Below are 14,393 nucleotides of genomic sequence, written 5' to 3' on the forward strand. Positions count from 1 at the left end.
CGGCCCGACCCAATTACTAAACATGTCGGGCTTAAGCCTGACACATATAGTAATCGGGCGGTCCAGGTGTGGGGTCCTAGCCCGTTAGGCACCCGATCGGACCGACCGATTCCAGGCCCGACCTAGACCGACCGGTTACAGCCCGACCCTTTAACTTATAAACTTCTCTTCTCTTTCCCTCCAAATTTCCTGTTTTTGTTTGTTTCTTTGTGGGTATTTTACATTTAATGGTTAGATACACTAATGTAGGTGAAATGAGGCTTAGTTTTTAGTTTTTAGATCTTACTTTGTTAGATGTGCTTCTATTCGGTGTTGTGCTGTAATTTTTTTTTCCCTCTACTTACTTTGTTAGATGTACTTCTATTTTTTTCCCCTTCTACTTACTTTGTTAGATGTGCTTCTATTCGGTGTTGTGCTGCTATTTTAGTTGTGATAAACTTTATTTGACTTTGAGTTGAGGTGTACTGTGACTGTTGCATGTCAATTAGTAAACCCACACTGTTTAGAGACTGTTTAGAGTTAAATGGCTCATGGGCCCGGTTTTGGCCCGTTTAGCTCGAATAAGGCTACCCCGATTAAAGATCGAACATCGATCGGCCGAAATGAAACCGGACCATGCTCGCCCAAGATAAACCCGAATGCCTAAACAATCGGATACGGTGCAACCTATAAAATTACTGAGACCCGACTAGGCCCGACCGATTAACACCCCTATTTGTATGAACATACTCAACAGTCAACGCTTTCGTGTACTTCATTGACAATTGAGGAGTTACCGAGCAGTTTACCGGGACTAGAGAAGACTATGTAGAAAATCAGTCCAACAATATTTAAAAAAAAAAAAAAAACAATAAAAGGGGTAAGGAATTGGGGTTATACGGACCCATACACCCATACAGCCATACAGCGTGAGGAATCACGAACGATGACTAGCTACAGCTTTTAATATAAAGCCGATGATTCTTTTTTATGGTAGTGAAGCCGATGATTCAACTACTTTAAATAGTCGCGTCGTCTATTCGTCTGGTCTTCTTACTTGAACGCGGCGGTTCTCAGCCTCACTCTCAGAGAAAGCTAGGGTTTCTGTTCTGTGACTGCGGACTCTTTTAACACCAGTATCGTTAGAACCATAGAAAACATCGGATTTTTCTGGTTGAGATCATTAGTCCTTTAGATAGGAAGGTATTTCGGTCGAGGGTTTTTCGTCTGCTTAGGTTAGAAAAAAAAAAGAGAAAATCTAGGTTGTAGTGGAATAATATTTGCTCGTTTGCAGGTGTTCATAGGGAGAGAGGCAAAAGGACTAGATACTACTATGGATGTTGCTGAGGACAAGACATACGGAGATGAGCGCATCGCCCTTAGCGGTGTAGATGATGAGATAGAAGAGGTTGAGGAAGAAATTGAACAACAACAAGAAGAAGAAGAAGAGCAATTTTCAGAACGTCGGAATCATAATGTGGAAAGTGCTGGCGATGAGATAAAGCAGTCCATCGGTCGTGATTCTTCCCCAGGGTTAGTTTTCAGGTTTAGGGATTCCTAGATTCTAGATATTCGATTTCTCTGTGTTTGTGTTGGAAATTTTGGTCTCTTTAGGTTTAGGGAGAGCGGGTTCTCACGCTGAAATTCAGCCCTCCCGAGTCGCTGCCATAAAATGGGGACAATGATAAATGACTAATTTTTCTTGTTTGATAGAAAAATCTTCGTTGGTGGCGTTGCCTGGGAGACGACTGAAGGTACAGAAGTTGTATTTGATTCAACCTTATTCATATTTATGAACCTGAGATAATACTAGATTTGAGACCTATGCATTGTCGTTCTTCTGTCGTTTGTCTTCAGCTTCTATACTCCTCAAACTGATGTATTTTAGACCCCGCAATTCTGTGTGTAAGGACTGTGGACTCTGTCTGATCTATTTTGTCCTGTGTTGCTATAATTTATTCACTCATTTATGTTCTAGTAATTTATGTAAAACAAGGTATGGAAGTCAAATTTCAGTGGTATCAAAGCAAGAAGAATCATTGAATAAGAAGTTATATAACAATGGTAGGTAAGATTGTCTTAGAGGTGCCAAGTGACATGAATTCATCCAAAGGTCCAAACACTGTGGGTTGATATCAGGTCAACTGAGTCATTAACTGGTTTTATACTTTAAGGTTCTGATTTGTGGTAATTATGTCATCTAAAATTCTACAAAATACTTTGCCACCCCCTCTCCCGGGCAGAAAAATAGGTGCTTGGCATACTTTTAGCTGAAGCTGCTCTTTTTCCTCAAGTCAGTCATGCTTGTGACAAAAAAACTAGAAGAATTCAATGCATGCTTTGCCAAAAGCCTTTGTGGCACTGGTGGTACACACAAGGAATGGATGCTCATTTGTGTGATGCTTCGGGCAAAATCAATTCCCAGAGTGTGACGGATGGTGTGTACAGGGCCCAGGCGCATAGTCACCCTGGCATGCTGATCTGCGATTACTAGCGATTCCAACTGCGAAGAAAGCCCCTAAATTAGGTTGGGCTAACGCGCCCCCTATTAGGGGCTTTCTCGCTTGTTGCCTCTGCTTGTGATTGTAGACCACCCTCTGTTTGCCCTTTATTAGCAAGGGGCAAGCACTTGGGCGGATGTTGTCTCAAGGTTAGATAAGATTGTCCTCTGGATTATGTGTGGACCTGGTTCTTGTTGACCACCCTCAGTGGGAACATAAACCGTGATTTTACTTAATTTAATGCAAGTTTGGCAAGATGGACAAGTAGTGTGTCTGGAGGCAATGTCAAGAAACAAATGAAACTGTTGTCGTGGTAGAGCCACAAAAGGTTTAGATGCTCATCTATCCAGAAAAAAAAAAAGGTTTAGATGCACATGTCTGTATTCTCTAACGTAAAGTCTGTTGTCCATTGCTTCGCAAAACATTAATGGAATTGCATGTGGAAGTAGCATGTGCCTCTTTTATATAATCCATATGAGGATTTACTAATGTTACATAGACTATTGTCTCTGTAAATTCAACTCCTGTATAACACCCATCTTAAACAATTCAAGCATGTGCTCCTGAGGGTGGTGGTTTACATTCATCATAGTTGTACATGCTTCGTCATGGTTCAAATCAACTTGTATTAAATCAAGCCAATTATTATGGTTTGTAAGTATCCATCACATATCTTTCCCCACTCCCGATGTGGTGTAGAAATAATTCGACAGGGTTATAAGTTTTACTTTTTTGTTCTTCTTTTCCCCCCTCCTGGGTGCATAGGCTTGCATTCAAGTATAAATTGTAAAATATATATGTAACAGACCACAGTTTTCTAGGGGTTTGGAGGAGTTGGGGGGGGGGAGGTTTCCACAACTCTTGACTCCTTGGGAAGCATTGAATTCATACTTATGTCCAAAGCACATGTGCTGTATCACCTGAGTAACATTATTATGTGGTTTATGGAAATGAGTTATGGATTGTGCGCCATTCCTCCCTTATTTATGTGATGAAGTCTGTTGTTTTGGATGACCTGAATGCACAGTTGTGTCTTGAATTTTTGTTGTCAATTCCTTGTTTTTATGCTGAAATAGTAGATAGATGGACTTTTTATTCTTCTCATCCAAGTCAATGGCCTTGGCACCTGTGGCATGTTATACTTTCCTTGTTTTGCCTGCAATGAGAGTCTGCTATAGAGAAATAGTTTATGTTTATCTTGTCACTTTATGTAATTCTGGTTGCAGTTGGGTCATGGTTCTGCCTCTTTAGCGACATTTTCTCCCACCTTTATTCTTTAGTCTTAATCCGTTTTGTTGTCTTCTTCCAGAAACCTTCACCGATTATTTTAAAAAGTATGGCGAAATTACTGATTCTGTAATAATGAAGGATAAATATACCAAAAGGCCTAGGGGTTTTGGATTTATAACATTTGCTGACCCAGCAGTTGTGGACAAGGTTTTGGAGGAGGAACATGTTATCAATGAAAGACAAGTAAGATCCCTTTTGTTTGCACTTTGTAATTCAGAATTTCTTTTGTGCATTGTAATTCTCCCTATTATTTGCATTCCCTCATTTATTATGTTTAGCTCCTGATTTGTTGCCTGCTGATCACAGGTGGAAGTAAAGAGGACAGTACCAAGGGAAGATATGCATTTTAATGGAGGGTCAAAAACAAAAAAAATTTTTGTTGGCGGAATACCCTCTTCTTTCAGTGAAGGTATTAATCAGACCGTTACCATTGAAAGCTTATTTGCCCTTGATTACTTTATTAAAATCTTGCAGATGAATTGAAGGAGTATTTCTCATCCTATGGTGAGATTGTTGAGCATCAGATAATGTTGGACCACAACAGTGGCCGATCACGTGGATTTGGATTTGTTACTTTCAAGAGTGAAGACACAGTTGATGATATCATCTCCGAGGGGAAAACACATGAACTTGGAGGCAAACAGGTGAGGCCCAAAAAATAAAAAATAAATAAAAGTGAAAAATATTGTATATTAGTGGGCGATTACGAAGTCTTTATTTGGTTATTGTTGTAATATGGGTTCAAGGGTAGTTTTATCCTAGGGATATTTCTTTGTAAGGGGGCTGTGACCATATCGTCAAAAGCCGTATTTCTCAAATCTCCACATGGTATCAGAGTAGGGATTCACATCAGGATCCAAACCCTAATGATTCTCTTCATGAAGCCCTAGCTCTTTCTACCGTCTCTCTTTCTCTTTCCCTTTCTCGCTTCTTGCGCCGGAAGCACCACTAGGTATCGCCTCCCTCCTCCATCTCCTTCTTACTTCTTCTCGGTTCCAGCCACAACTACCGCCACCTTCACCAGCCACCGCTGCCTCTTTCTACCCCAACCACCACTTCTGTCACCCACTTCCGCCTCCTCTTAGTGGAACTTCTGCCCTCATCTGATGTAGATCAAAACATGAAGAGGCCAGAACACTGTTTAAGTTACTGTTCATGTGAACAGTGTCCCAGCCCCTTAATTTGGCTTGGTGAGATTATTATTAGAAGAACCGTGGGGGCAGAATAGGCTTTTATTTATTAGTGATTCAAGTCTTTAAGTGAGGGATATAATTGTCTCTTTTGGCCTAAATATCTAAAGAATACTTGCTAGAATCGATGGAGCCATATTGAGAGGTGGGGACCACCAATAAAAATAATTGGCAGCAATATTTAATCACTTAAAAAGTGGGGTCCACAAGGAGCAAGCATCGGCTGGAATATTTAGAAGACTTGAAGATTATATCTAGTTTCTATTTTTGAGTCAATCCTAGTTACTATTTTCTTAGTTTCTATTTCCAAACTTAGTTTCTAATTCAGTGTAGTATCTATTTTCTTGTAACTTGAGGTGCAAACATAGCCCTCTATATAATGTAAAGGTTGTAGAAGGCTCCCCATGATTTTAGTTGATGAATGAAATTTGCTTGAATGTGATGACTGTTCTCATGTCCAATTGGTTGGGACTTGAAGGGCTGAAAGAGCCTGGCTGAGAGGGCGTACTCCATCTATCCCCACCTTCTATTTTCTTCTCTTCTTTTCCATCGATCCCCTTGTGTGTTGTGATCTCTGAGTTTGTTGCAAGTGCTGAAGAAGAACCAATCGAAGGCTGCATTAACTTCAACACTCCAAAGTTGTTACTGCTGCTGCAACTTGTGAATATCATGACTCAGCAACCACTGATCACCATTGGCTGAGTTTTGGAGGGCTGATCCCTGTCAAGGAGACCTACACTCGATCCCAACCTGAGGCCCTGCTGCTGGTTGGTTTGGCCTGTAGGCCTTAACCTTCTTTTTTGGTGCAACTTCTATATCTCTCAACCTCATTGTTAGCATTGATTGGAACTTTCAGCATAGCTTCTCCTCTATACAAGCATCACTTGATCTGAGTTTGTTTCCATTCTATTTGCTGGTTTGGTTTCTACACACTGATCCATACTTTCTAATTTTGTGACCTATTGGTAACTTGTGATCTCATCCTATTCTGTTCCTATGTGGAGGGTTAGCTAAATACCCGAGAACTTGCCCTCTACCTTGCTATCAGCTCTATTGAGTGGCTGGATTTTGGATTACAACCTAGGCCTTACATCTAAGTTTCAGCCCTTGCTTATACCCTGTTGTTGGGGTTATTTTTTTGACCAATCCATGGTCTGAATCTTCTCTTCGGTTACAGGTGTTTTGGGATCCTTTTGCTATTGATGAGTAACATGAGTTTGTGATTCTGTCTTGACCAGCAACTATGAGCGACTGCGAGATTTCCACCACATCTACTGGATACTAAGGAGTTAATCAACATGATTTCCTTCTATTCCCTGCCAGCTCCATTAAATTAAACAGGAGCAATTACATGATGTGGACGCAGTCTTGCTTCCTTGCCATTGGTTCCTATGTTCTTTCTGGTTATATTACAGGGGCATTTGTTAAGCATATTGAAGCTGGTCCTTCGCTAGATAAATGGGTAACATCCAATTTTCTCGTGATGTCATATCTCATCAATTGCATGGATCTTGAAATCGCAAGGGGTTATCTTCTCGATACTACTGCAAAAATTTGGAAGATTGTTAAAGACACTCATAGGTCGGTAATGCTGCTCAGTGCAAATTTGGGCTCATGTCCTGAATCGTGATCCCTTTCCTACACTTGAGCAGGCTTATGCCATGGTGCAATCAAAGGACAACTGTTTCGATGCTATGGTTAATTCAGTTACCCAGGAACGATTAGCTCTCCTCTAGTCCACAAAATTCATTTCATGGGGGGTGTTTCTCGTGGTACTGGTAGGCGTACCACTCCTGATTGTATTCCGGTGAAGTGCAATTTTTGTGGGATGGAATGACATACAAAAGACAAGTGCTGGAAATTACATGGGCGTCCTAATGATACTCGGGGACGTGGGCAGAGTCCTTTAGCCAGAGCTAATTAGACTTCATCTTTGGACACTGCTTCTGAACCTTCATTTTCTCTGGAAGAACTCCAGTACCTACGTCGTTTGATGACTAGGCTTGACTCATCTTCTTCATCAGATCCATCTGCATCTTCGGCCACCTCCTTGTCAGGGTCCTCTTAACAACCTTCTTCCTCACATAATTTAGGTATTTTCTTTTGTGGCCATAGTACCTTAATCGTATCCAAATCCTGAATAATTGACTTAGGTGCTATTGTTCATATGACCTGTTCTCCTACTCAATTTTGTCAATATTCTCCTTTATTAGGTAACAGTACAGTTCGTGTGGTTGATGGTTTCCTTTCCCTTGTTTTTGGGACGAACATCATTAAGTACACTCCTTATCTCTTTCTTGAATATTGCATTTTTCCAGCTTTTTTACTAATTTACTCTCTATTAGTAGTCTTACACGGGATCTAAATTGCAAAGTAATTTTCTTTCCTACTCATTGTCTTTTCCAGGACTTGGTTATAGGTCTTACGATCGGCAATGGTAAAGTGGTTGGTGGTCTCTACTTGTTTGATAGTTCTCCATTTGCTTTGGCCTCTACTTCTGACTCTTCTGCATCGGCTTTGGATGATCTACATAGGTGGCATCGTCAGTTGGGCCAACCCCCTCTAGGCGTTTTATTTACTTTATTTCCTAGTTTAGTCAAGAATTGTAATCCAAACAATTTTAAGTGTGATGCTTGCATTTTTGCGAAGCAGACTAGAGCTATTTACCCTATCTCAGATAATAGAAGTTTAATTCCTTTCGGTTTAGTCCATTTTTATGTTTGGGACCCTGCCCGTTGTGTTTCTACATCTTGTTATCACTGGTTTGTTACATTTATTGACTGTTTCAGCAGTACCACCTCAGTGTATCTTATGGGGCAGAAGAGCGATGTATTCTCTTGTTTTTAATTGTTCCACAAAATGATCCAGACATAATTTGATGCCAAGTTGAAAATTCTTCCAACTGACGATAGGAAGGAATACATTGATGGTTTTCTTTAGGCTTATTTGTCTGCTCATGGGATTATACATCAGACCTCCTGTGTGGACACTCCTGCCCAGAATGGTGTGGTTGAAAGGAAGAATCGTCACCTTTTGGAAGTTGCTAGATCATTGATGTTTGCAATAAATGTTCCTCCTTGATTTTGGGGTGATGCAGTTCTCTTGGCATCTTAGCTTATCAATAGGTTACCCTCATGTGTGTTGGCTTCTTGCCCTCTTGAGTTGTTATTGGGGTCATCGTCCTTTGTCGTGTCTCCCAAAGTTTTTGATTGTGTAGTTTTTGTTTGCAATTATCATGTGAGTGGCAAGTTTGATCCAAAGGGGTTACGTTGCATTTTTTTGGGATATTATGCTACCCAAAAGGGGTATAAATGTTACCATCCTCTTTCCTGAAAATTGTTTTTTACTATGGATATTTTTTGGGATCAGGAAACTGAGGCTTATTTTCCATCTCCTGCACCTCTTTCGGGGGAGTTTGCAAGTGAAGAGATGTCTTTAATTGCCCCATTGTAAGTTGATGTGCCTAATAGAAGATCAGTTTATTGAGCTTGAAAATGGTATGACATGGCAAGAGTAGGATCAACCTTTAATCCAGGGAGAGCTGGAACAACCTCTAATTCAGGGGGAGCATGTTGAGCCTATTTTGAAGACCTTTACTAGAGGAACGTGGCATAAAAGAAAGCAAGTTGACCATACCACCACCACTGCTCCTAACCAATCGGCATTACCAGTCTCAAGTTATGGAAGTACTGTTCCTTCTGGTGAGTCTCCATTCGATCCTAATCTTGACTTACCCATTGCTATCCGTAAGCCATGTAGAAGTTGTACTTAGCATCCAATTTCTAATGTTTCATATAACTCTCTTTCTCCATCTTTCTATGCGTGCGTTTATTCCTTCTCCTCTGTTTCCATCCCAAATACTTGGTAGGAAGCACTAAGGAATTTAAGGTGGAAAGAAGGAACGAATGAAGAAATGAATGCCCTGGGAAAAAATGGCACTTGGGACTTGGTGAATCTTCCTTGAGGAAAGAAACCCATAGATTGCAAATGGGTTTTCATAGTTAAACAGAAGGCTGATGGAACGGTAGGAAGATACAAGGCAAGGCTAGTTGCTAGAGGTTTTACCCAGACTCATGGGATCGACTATCAAAAAATTTTGCCGTAGTTGCTAAGATGAACATCATCAGGGTAATTGTCTCTTGTGTTATCAACCAAGGATGGGATCTCCATCAACTTGATGTGAAGAATGTCCTTCTCCACAAGGAACTTGAAGAAGATGTGAATATGGATATTCCTCTTGGCTTCACTGCCCCAGAAACTAAATGCAAAATGTGTTGTTTGAATAGAGCTCTATATGGCCTAAAGCAATCACCAAGAGCTTGGTTTGGCCGTTTCCATAGAGCCATGGTGGCCATAGGCTTCAAACAAAGCAATGCTGATCATACATTGTTCAGCAAGAAGACTGGTCAGTATATGACAATTTTGATTGTCTGTGTAGATGATATAGTAATTACTGGGAGTGATGCCAATGAAATAAGCAAACTGAATACCTTCTTGGGGACAAAGTTTGAAATGCAAGACCCGGGAAAGCTGAGATATTTTTTTGGGATCGAGGTGACCCACTCTGCTCAAGGTATCTTCCTTTCTCAACGGAACTATACAGTTGACCTTTTGTCAGATACAAGGATGCTTGGGTATAAGCTTGCTAAAGCTTCACTAGAGCCTAACACTCACCTAAAGAATAAGGATGAAGATCCAATGGATAAGGGGAGTTACCAAAGGTTGGTGGACGTCTGATATATCTTTCCCACACACGTCCAAATATAGCCTTAGTTGTGAATGTTGTTAGCCAGCATATACATGACCCGCACTAACACATCTAGAGGCAGCATATAGAATTTTGAGGTATTTTAAGTCTTCACCTGGAAAAGGTATTCTTTTCTGACCTCAGAATCACTTGAGAGTTGAGGCTTTTACGAGGTTGACTGGGCAGGCTGTCCGGATGATAGAAGATCTACCTTAGGTTATTGCACTTTTGTTGGAGATAACTTGGTTACTTGGCGAAGCAAGAAGTAGTTTGTAGTTGCTCGGTCTACTGCAAAAGCAGAGTTTAGTGCTATGGCCCATGGTCTATGTGAACTCCTTTGGCTTCAAGGACTCCTTCAGGATCTATATGTCCATGTTGAGCTGCCTATGCTCCTCTATTGTGACAACAAATCAGCAATCAACATCGCACATAATCCATTTCAACACGATTGAACTAAGCATGTCGAGATCGATCGTCACTTCATCGGGAGAAGCTGGAACAAGGAGTTGTTTGTGTTCCTTTTGGTCATTCTAGTGAGCAATTAGCTGATATTCTCACCAAGGGAATTAGTAGTAAAAGTTCTAGTTCTATAGTTTGTAAATTGGGCATGTTTGATATTTATGCACCAACTTGAGGGTGAATGTTGTAATATGGGTTCAAGGGTAGTTGTGTCCTGGGGATATTTCTGTCTTTGTACCTATTTTGGAATGTTCTCCAGCTCATTATAAATAATGAGGGGTTGTGACCATATCGTCATAAGCCATATTTCTCAAATTTCCACAGTTATCAAGATAATGGGAGAGAGGAAACTTGATTGACTGTTTGGGGCTTGCCACCTACCCTCTTAGCTACGTCAGGTAAGTTATTTGCCTTTCCTTTAGTCCTAAGGGAATGGTTTTCCCTAACTGTTTGGGGCTTGCCACCTGCCCTAGCTAAGTTATTGGCCATTCCTTTAGTCCTAATGGAATGGTTTTCCTTCAGCCAAGGTCAATGGAAAATCCCTTTTCTGAGACGTTCGGATGGTGTTGAGAAGGTATCAGGGACAATAAGGGGTGTATTATTGACTACGTACTATTAAGGGGGGGGGGCGCAACATTAATGAGCCTAGATGGGTGTACTTTTCCTGCACCCACTGTGCAGGAAAACTTTCTTTGAGTCCTAAGGCCCTTTTTTTCGCACATCAATTCGTCCGGGTGTTCATTGGTTGGTTATGCACATCCGAACGGCTGAACAATCTCAATTGACTTTCTCTCGTTTTATCACCTGTTGGTGCTACACTGGATTCCCATGAATGCATTCATTATTTTGTCCTTTCTAGTCTAGCAACTCATTCATCTCTATATCCACATCTCAGATAAAGTCATTATATCTTGGGCTATTTTTGTATTGCTCAATAATTGCTCGATAAAGCATGGTTTGTGTTGGAAACTAGGGGTACTTTAGTACTTTAGTTCTGGTTTTGTGGGGGTAATTCTGTAACAAGTAAGGGGTTAGGAGTAATTTCATAAACTCCTAACCAACTACCTTTTACGACTCTTAAGTCCTTTTTATAAAATAGAAGGCTGCCTGCGAGAGAACTATTTTATTCTCTTGCAGGCTTCTCTTCTCCTTGCTTGCAGCATCTCTTCCTCCCTTCTCTCCTTCTTCTACTTTTGGTTTGATCAGTCAGGTTCTGGTTTGCAACAGTTTGTAAACCTTAATTTTTTCCAAGTTGTAGTGGCATGTCACATGTGCCACCTTTATCTCATAACATTTGTCAAATCTCAGTTACTTTATGATCTATACCTTTGGTTCCAATGTCTTCGTGTTTCACAATTTCTCTTGGTTCTTTAATTTCTAATAGCCTGATTCTTGAGAAGAGTAGTACCTCATATTTGAATCTTATCAATGCTGATGGTTCATTTACATTTTTATTTGTACTCAAACTCTTTAAGTTAGATAATGTGGTGCAGATACTTGGCTGGACTGGTTTAACACATTGCGATTCCTAGGCCACAAGGAACCGATTCCAAACTGGATTGTTGGTTTAGTAGGATATTTTGTTATTTATTTGTTTATTCTAGGTTATTTTGTTATCTTTATTTTTATGGAAAGTAGGATAACGTGGGAGATTGATTTCTTTGTTTGAGGAAGTTACCCAGTTTCCTACGGTTTCTATTTTAGGATAGAGGTAGGAGTATTTTTTTGTCTTTATAAATTGGATGCAACCCTACAAAATACATAGAATGAAATTTTGAGTTTCATTGAGTGTGCCTACATTGCTTGTGGTTGTACTCTCTCTCTCTCTCCCCCTCCCCTTCCCGTGTTCTCTGTATTCCGTACTGGTTCCCCCTCTTTCTCTTTCCCTGCTATACTTGTTCTTTTCCCTTCCGCCATTCCTGCCTCATCATTCTGCTCCTTATTTCTAGGTATTATCCTTCCATATCTGCTTTCTTCTTATTTATTCATTAATTTATTTTATTCTGTTCTGTTATTGGTGGTATCCACCATACAACTAGAGTGGGTCGATTCTTATCAAATCTTGTCTATTCCTTTTGAAATTCTGGGTATAGACTACTCATGCTTGAATGATTAAAACCCTGGACTTTTATTCTCCAAAACCAATGCTGTTGGGAGTTGCACTAAGAACTCCAGAATGGGTTTGTTCCTACTGTGAGACCTAGGTGCAGGGCTGAACTTTATTTTCTTCATTTGATCCTGTGGTTCTGTTATTTGTCACTTTGGTAGGGATAGTGGTTGTGACTCCTCTCCTGGGATTTCCGATAAATTTGTGTTTAAATGAGATAGTTATTTCTCTTAGAACGATTTTTGAGGTTACCGAATCCTGCTGGTTTTTTGGTTTCGTTCGAAGGTAAGAGTTGACATGGTGACAACGTTTTATGTCACCATAAACCTTCTCTTCCCCACAGTACCCCCTTTTCATCAAAATTATATTCCTACCCTAATCTTACTTCATTACCTAGTCTACCCTTAGTCTACCGAATCCTGCTGCTTTCTTAGTCTACCAAATAACCCCTTTAAAATTCTGGTTAATTATAGAGCTGTTCAGGTTCATAGTTTGAGTTGTTTAACCCTTGGGTGGGCCCATAAGCTCTCCAAACTAGTATTTTCGAATCCCTGATTGCATTATCATGATTTAACCTTTTAAGTTGCAGTTGCCAAGTATGCCTTTGGTCCTAACCTTTTGCCAAGACTTAGAATACTGATGAAGATAAAACATTCAAGTCACTTCTGTTAAGTTTTATTTGGCTGACAAGTTGTTTTAAGAAAATGCTTGGAAATGGGATGGTTATAGAAATCCCCCTCTGTTAGCACATACGTTTTCTTGGGAAATATCTGCTAGTCCTCGGAAATTCTTTCTTTTCCTTTTTTTTCCCAAGGGGGGTGGAGGAGGGTTGCCATCTTTGAGAAGTAAGAGTTAACTTGTTTGGCTTCCTACTAAGCCAACATATGTGGATCATGAGGAAATATGACACTTTTCAGTGCTATTCTACTCTTCATTACCAACTAATGGAGTCCCACACCTTGCATATATTGCCCCCCCCCTCTTTGTAGTCTGGTTTATAACATTTTCTTTGAGGACCCCAAAAAAAAAAAGATTTGGATGGATTCTGTTCTTCAGAGTTCGAAAGGCTGATCAATATACTCACTGTCCAAGTACTTCTGATCTGAAATTGTAGGTGGAAGTCAAGAAGGCTGAACCGAAAAGAAGTGCTGGTGATCGAGGAGATCGAGGATTTGGTGATCGAGGATTTGGTGCAAGAGCTCATTATGGAAGCAGTGCTGCAGCAGATTACGGGGGTTATGGCAGTGGTGTGGTAGGGGGGTATGGTGGTGGTTATCGTTCTCGAGGTGGGTATGGTGGGTACGGCGAAGGCTATGGTGCAAGTCTTTATGGTGGATATGGTTATGGTTATGGCAATTATGGGTTTGGTGGACCCATGTATGGTGGATCTGGAGAAGGAGTTTATGGTAGTCCAGGTGGCTATGGTGGTGCTGATGGTTATGGCAGCAGAGTTTACGGAAGTAGTGTTGTGGCCAATGGCAGGTATCATCCATATGGAAGATGAGGGATTTCTATGGGTAAACATACATGGTAATCCAGTTACTGGGTCTCATGCCCAATTGTGTTATCAAGCTGAAATTATATACCTACTTCTGTTTGCTCTTAAAGCCATACAATGGAAATTATCTTCCTTTTCCTTTGCTGTTACTTCTGTATGCGTAAATCCTAATTTTGCTGAGGCAATAGATAAATGACTAATATTAGCTTATACAATAGCTTTTTTTTTTTTTTAATTTTTTTTAATATTAAAATTATAGAACTTACTTAAATGTTACAGATACACTATTGTGATGGAATTTTCCATATGATAATAGTGTATGGGTGCTTCTTGGGTCCCAGTGTCACAGTATCTTAATATGTGAAGCTTACCTTTATAATATTGGTATGTATGCTTTCGTGGCTTCCAACCAAATGTTAAAAAAGTAAAACAGTAGAGATGCAATACTACTGATATAGAGAAAAGTAATTCATTTCTTTTACATTCTTTTCCTTTCCATCAGGGTTCTCCACTCTCTTGCTTTAGGGTTTCAGCAATCCCTCTCTAGGATTTTGGTTTCCCCTCCGTGCGAATGATTCGCAGCGAGGATCTCCCCTCCCGTGAGTGGGCCCAGCAATTACTC

General features: G+C 40.4%; 1 protein-coding gene across 2 annotated transcripts; it reads left to right on the plus strand.

Moving 5' to 3' along the window:
* Positions 1-1,092: 1,092 nt before the first annotated feature.
* On the plus strand, positions 1,093-14,001 carry LOC122669693 (heterogeneous nuclear ribonucleoprotein 1). Of its 2 annotated transcripts, XM_043866525.1 has the most exons (7): positions 1,093-1,182; positions 1,276-1,512; positions 1,693-1,733; positions 3,790-3,953; positions 4,077-4,179; positions 4,245-4,414; positions 13,388-14,001. In XM_043866525.1, the coding sequence occupies exons 2-7, from the start codon at positions 1,313-1,315 to the stop codon at positions 13,775-13,777; spliced, it is 1,068 nt and encodes a 355-aa protein (XP_043722460.1). In that variant the 5' UTR covers positions 1,093-1,182; positions 1,276-1,312; the 3' UTR covers positions 13,778-14,001. The 2 variants fall into 2 exon arrangements, with proteins under 2 accessions (XP_043722460.1, XP_043722459.1); XM_043866524.1 differs by having other exon boundaries at positions 1,109-1,512.
* Positions 14,002-14,393: the final 392 nt, after the last annotated feature.

Source organism: Telopea speciosissima, chromosome 7 (assembly GCF_018873765.1).
Source record: "Telopea speciosissima isolate NSW1024214 ecotype Mountain lineage chromosome 7, Tspe_v1, whole genome shotgun sequence".
Classification (NCBI taxonomy): domain Eukaryota; kingdom Viridiplantae; phylum Streptophyta; class Magnoliopsida; order Proteales; family Proteaceae; genus Telopea; species Telopea speciosissima.

Coding starts and splice junctions, on each gene's coding strand:
- LOC122669693 (XM_043866525.1), top strand. CDS start 1,313: ATGGATGTTGCTGAGGACAAGACATACGGAGATGAGCGCATCGCCCTT. Junction 4,180..4,244: donor ACCCTCTTCTTTCAGTGAAG/GTATTAATCAGA, acceptor AAAATCTTGCAG/ATGAATTGAAGGAGTATTTC. Junction 4,415..13,387: donor ATGAACTTGGAGGCAAACAG/GTGAGGCCCAAA, acceptor CTGAAATTGTAG/GTGGAAGTCAAGAAGGCTGA.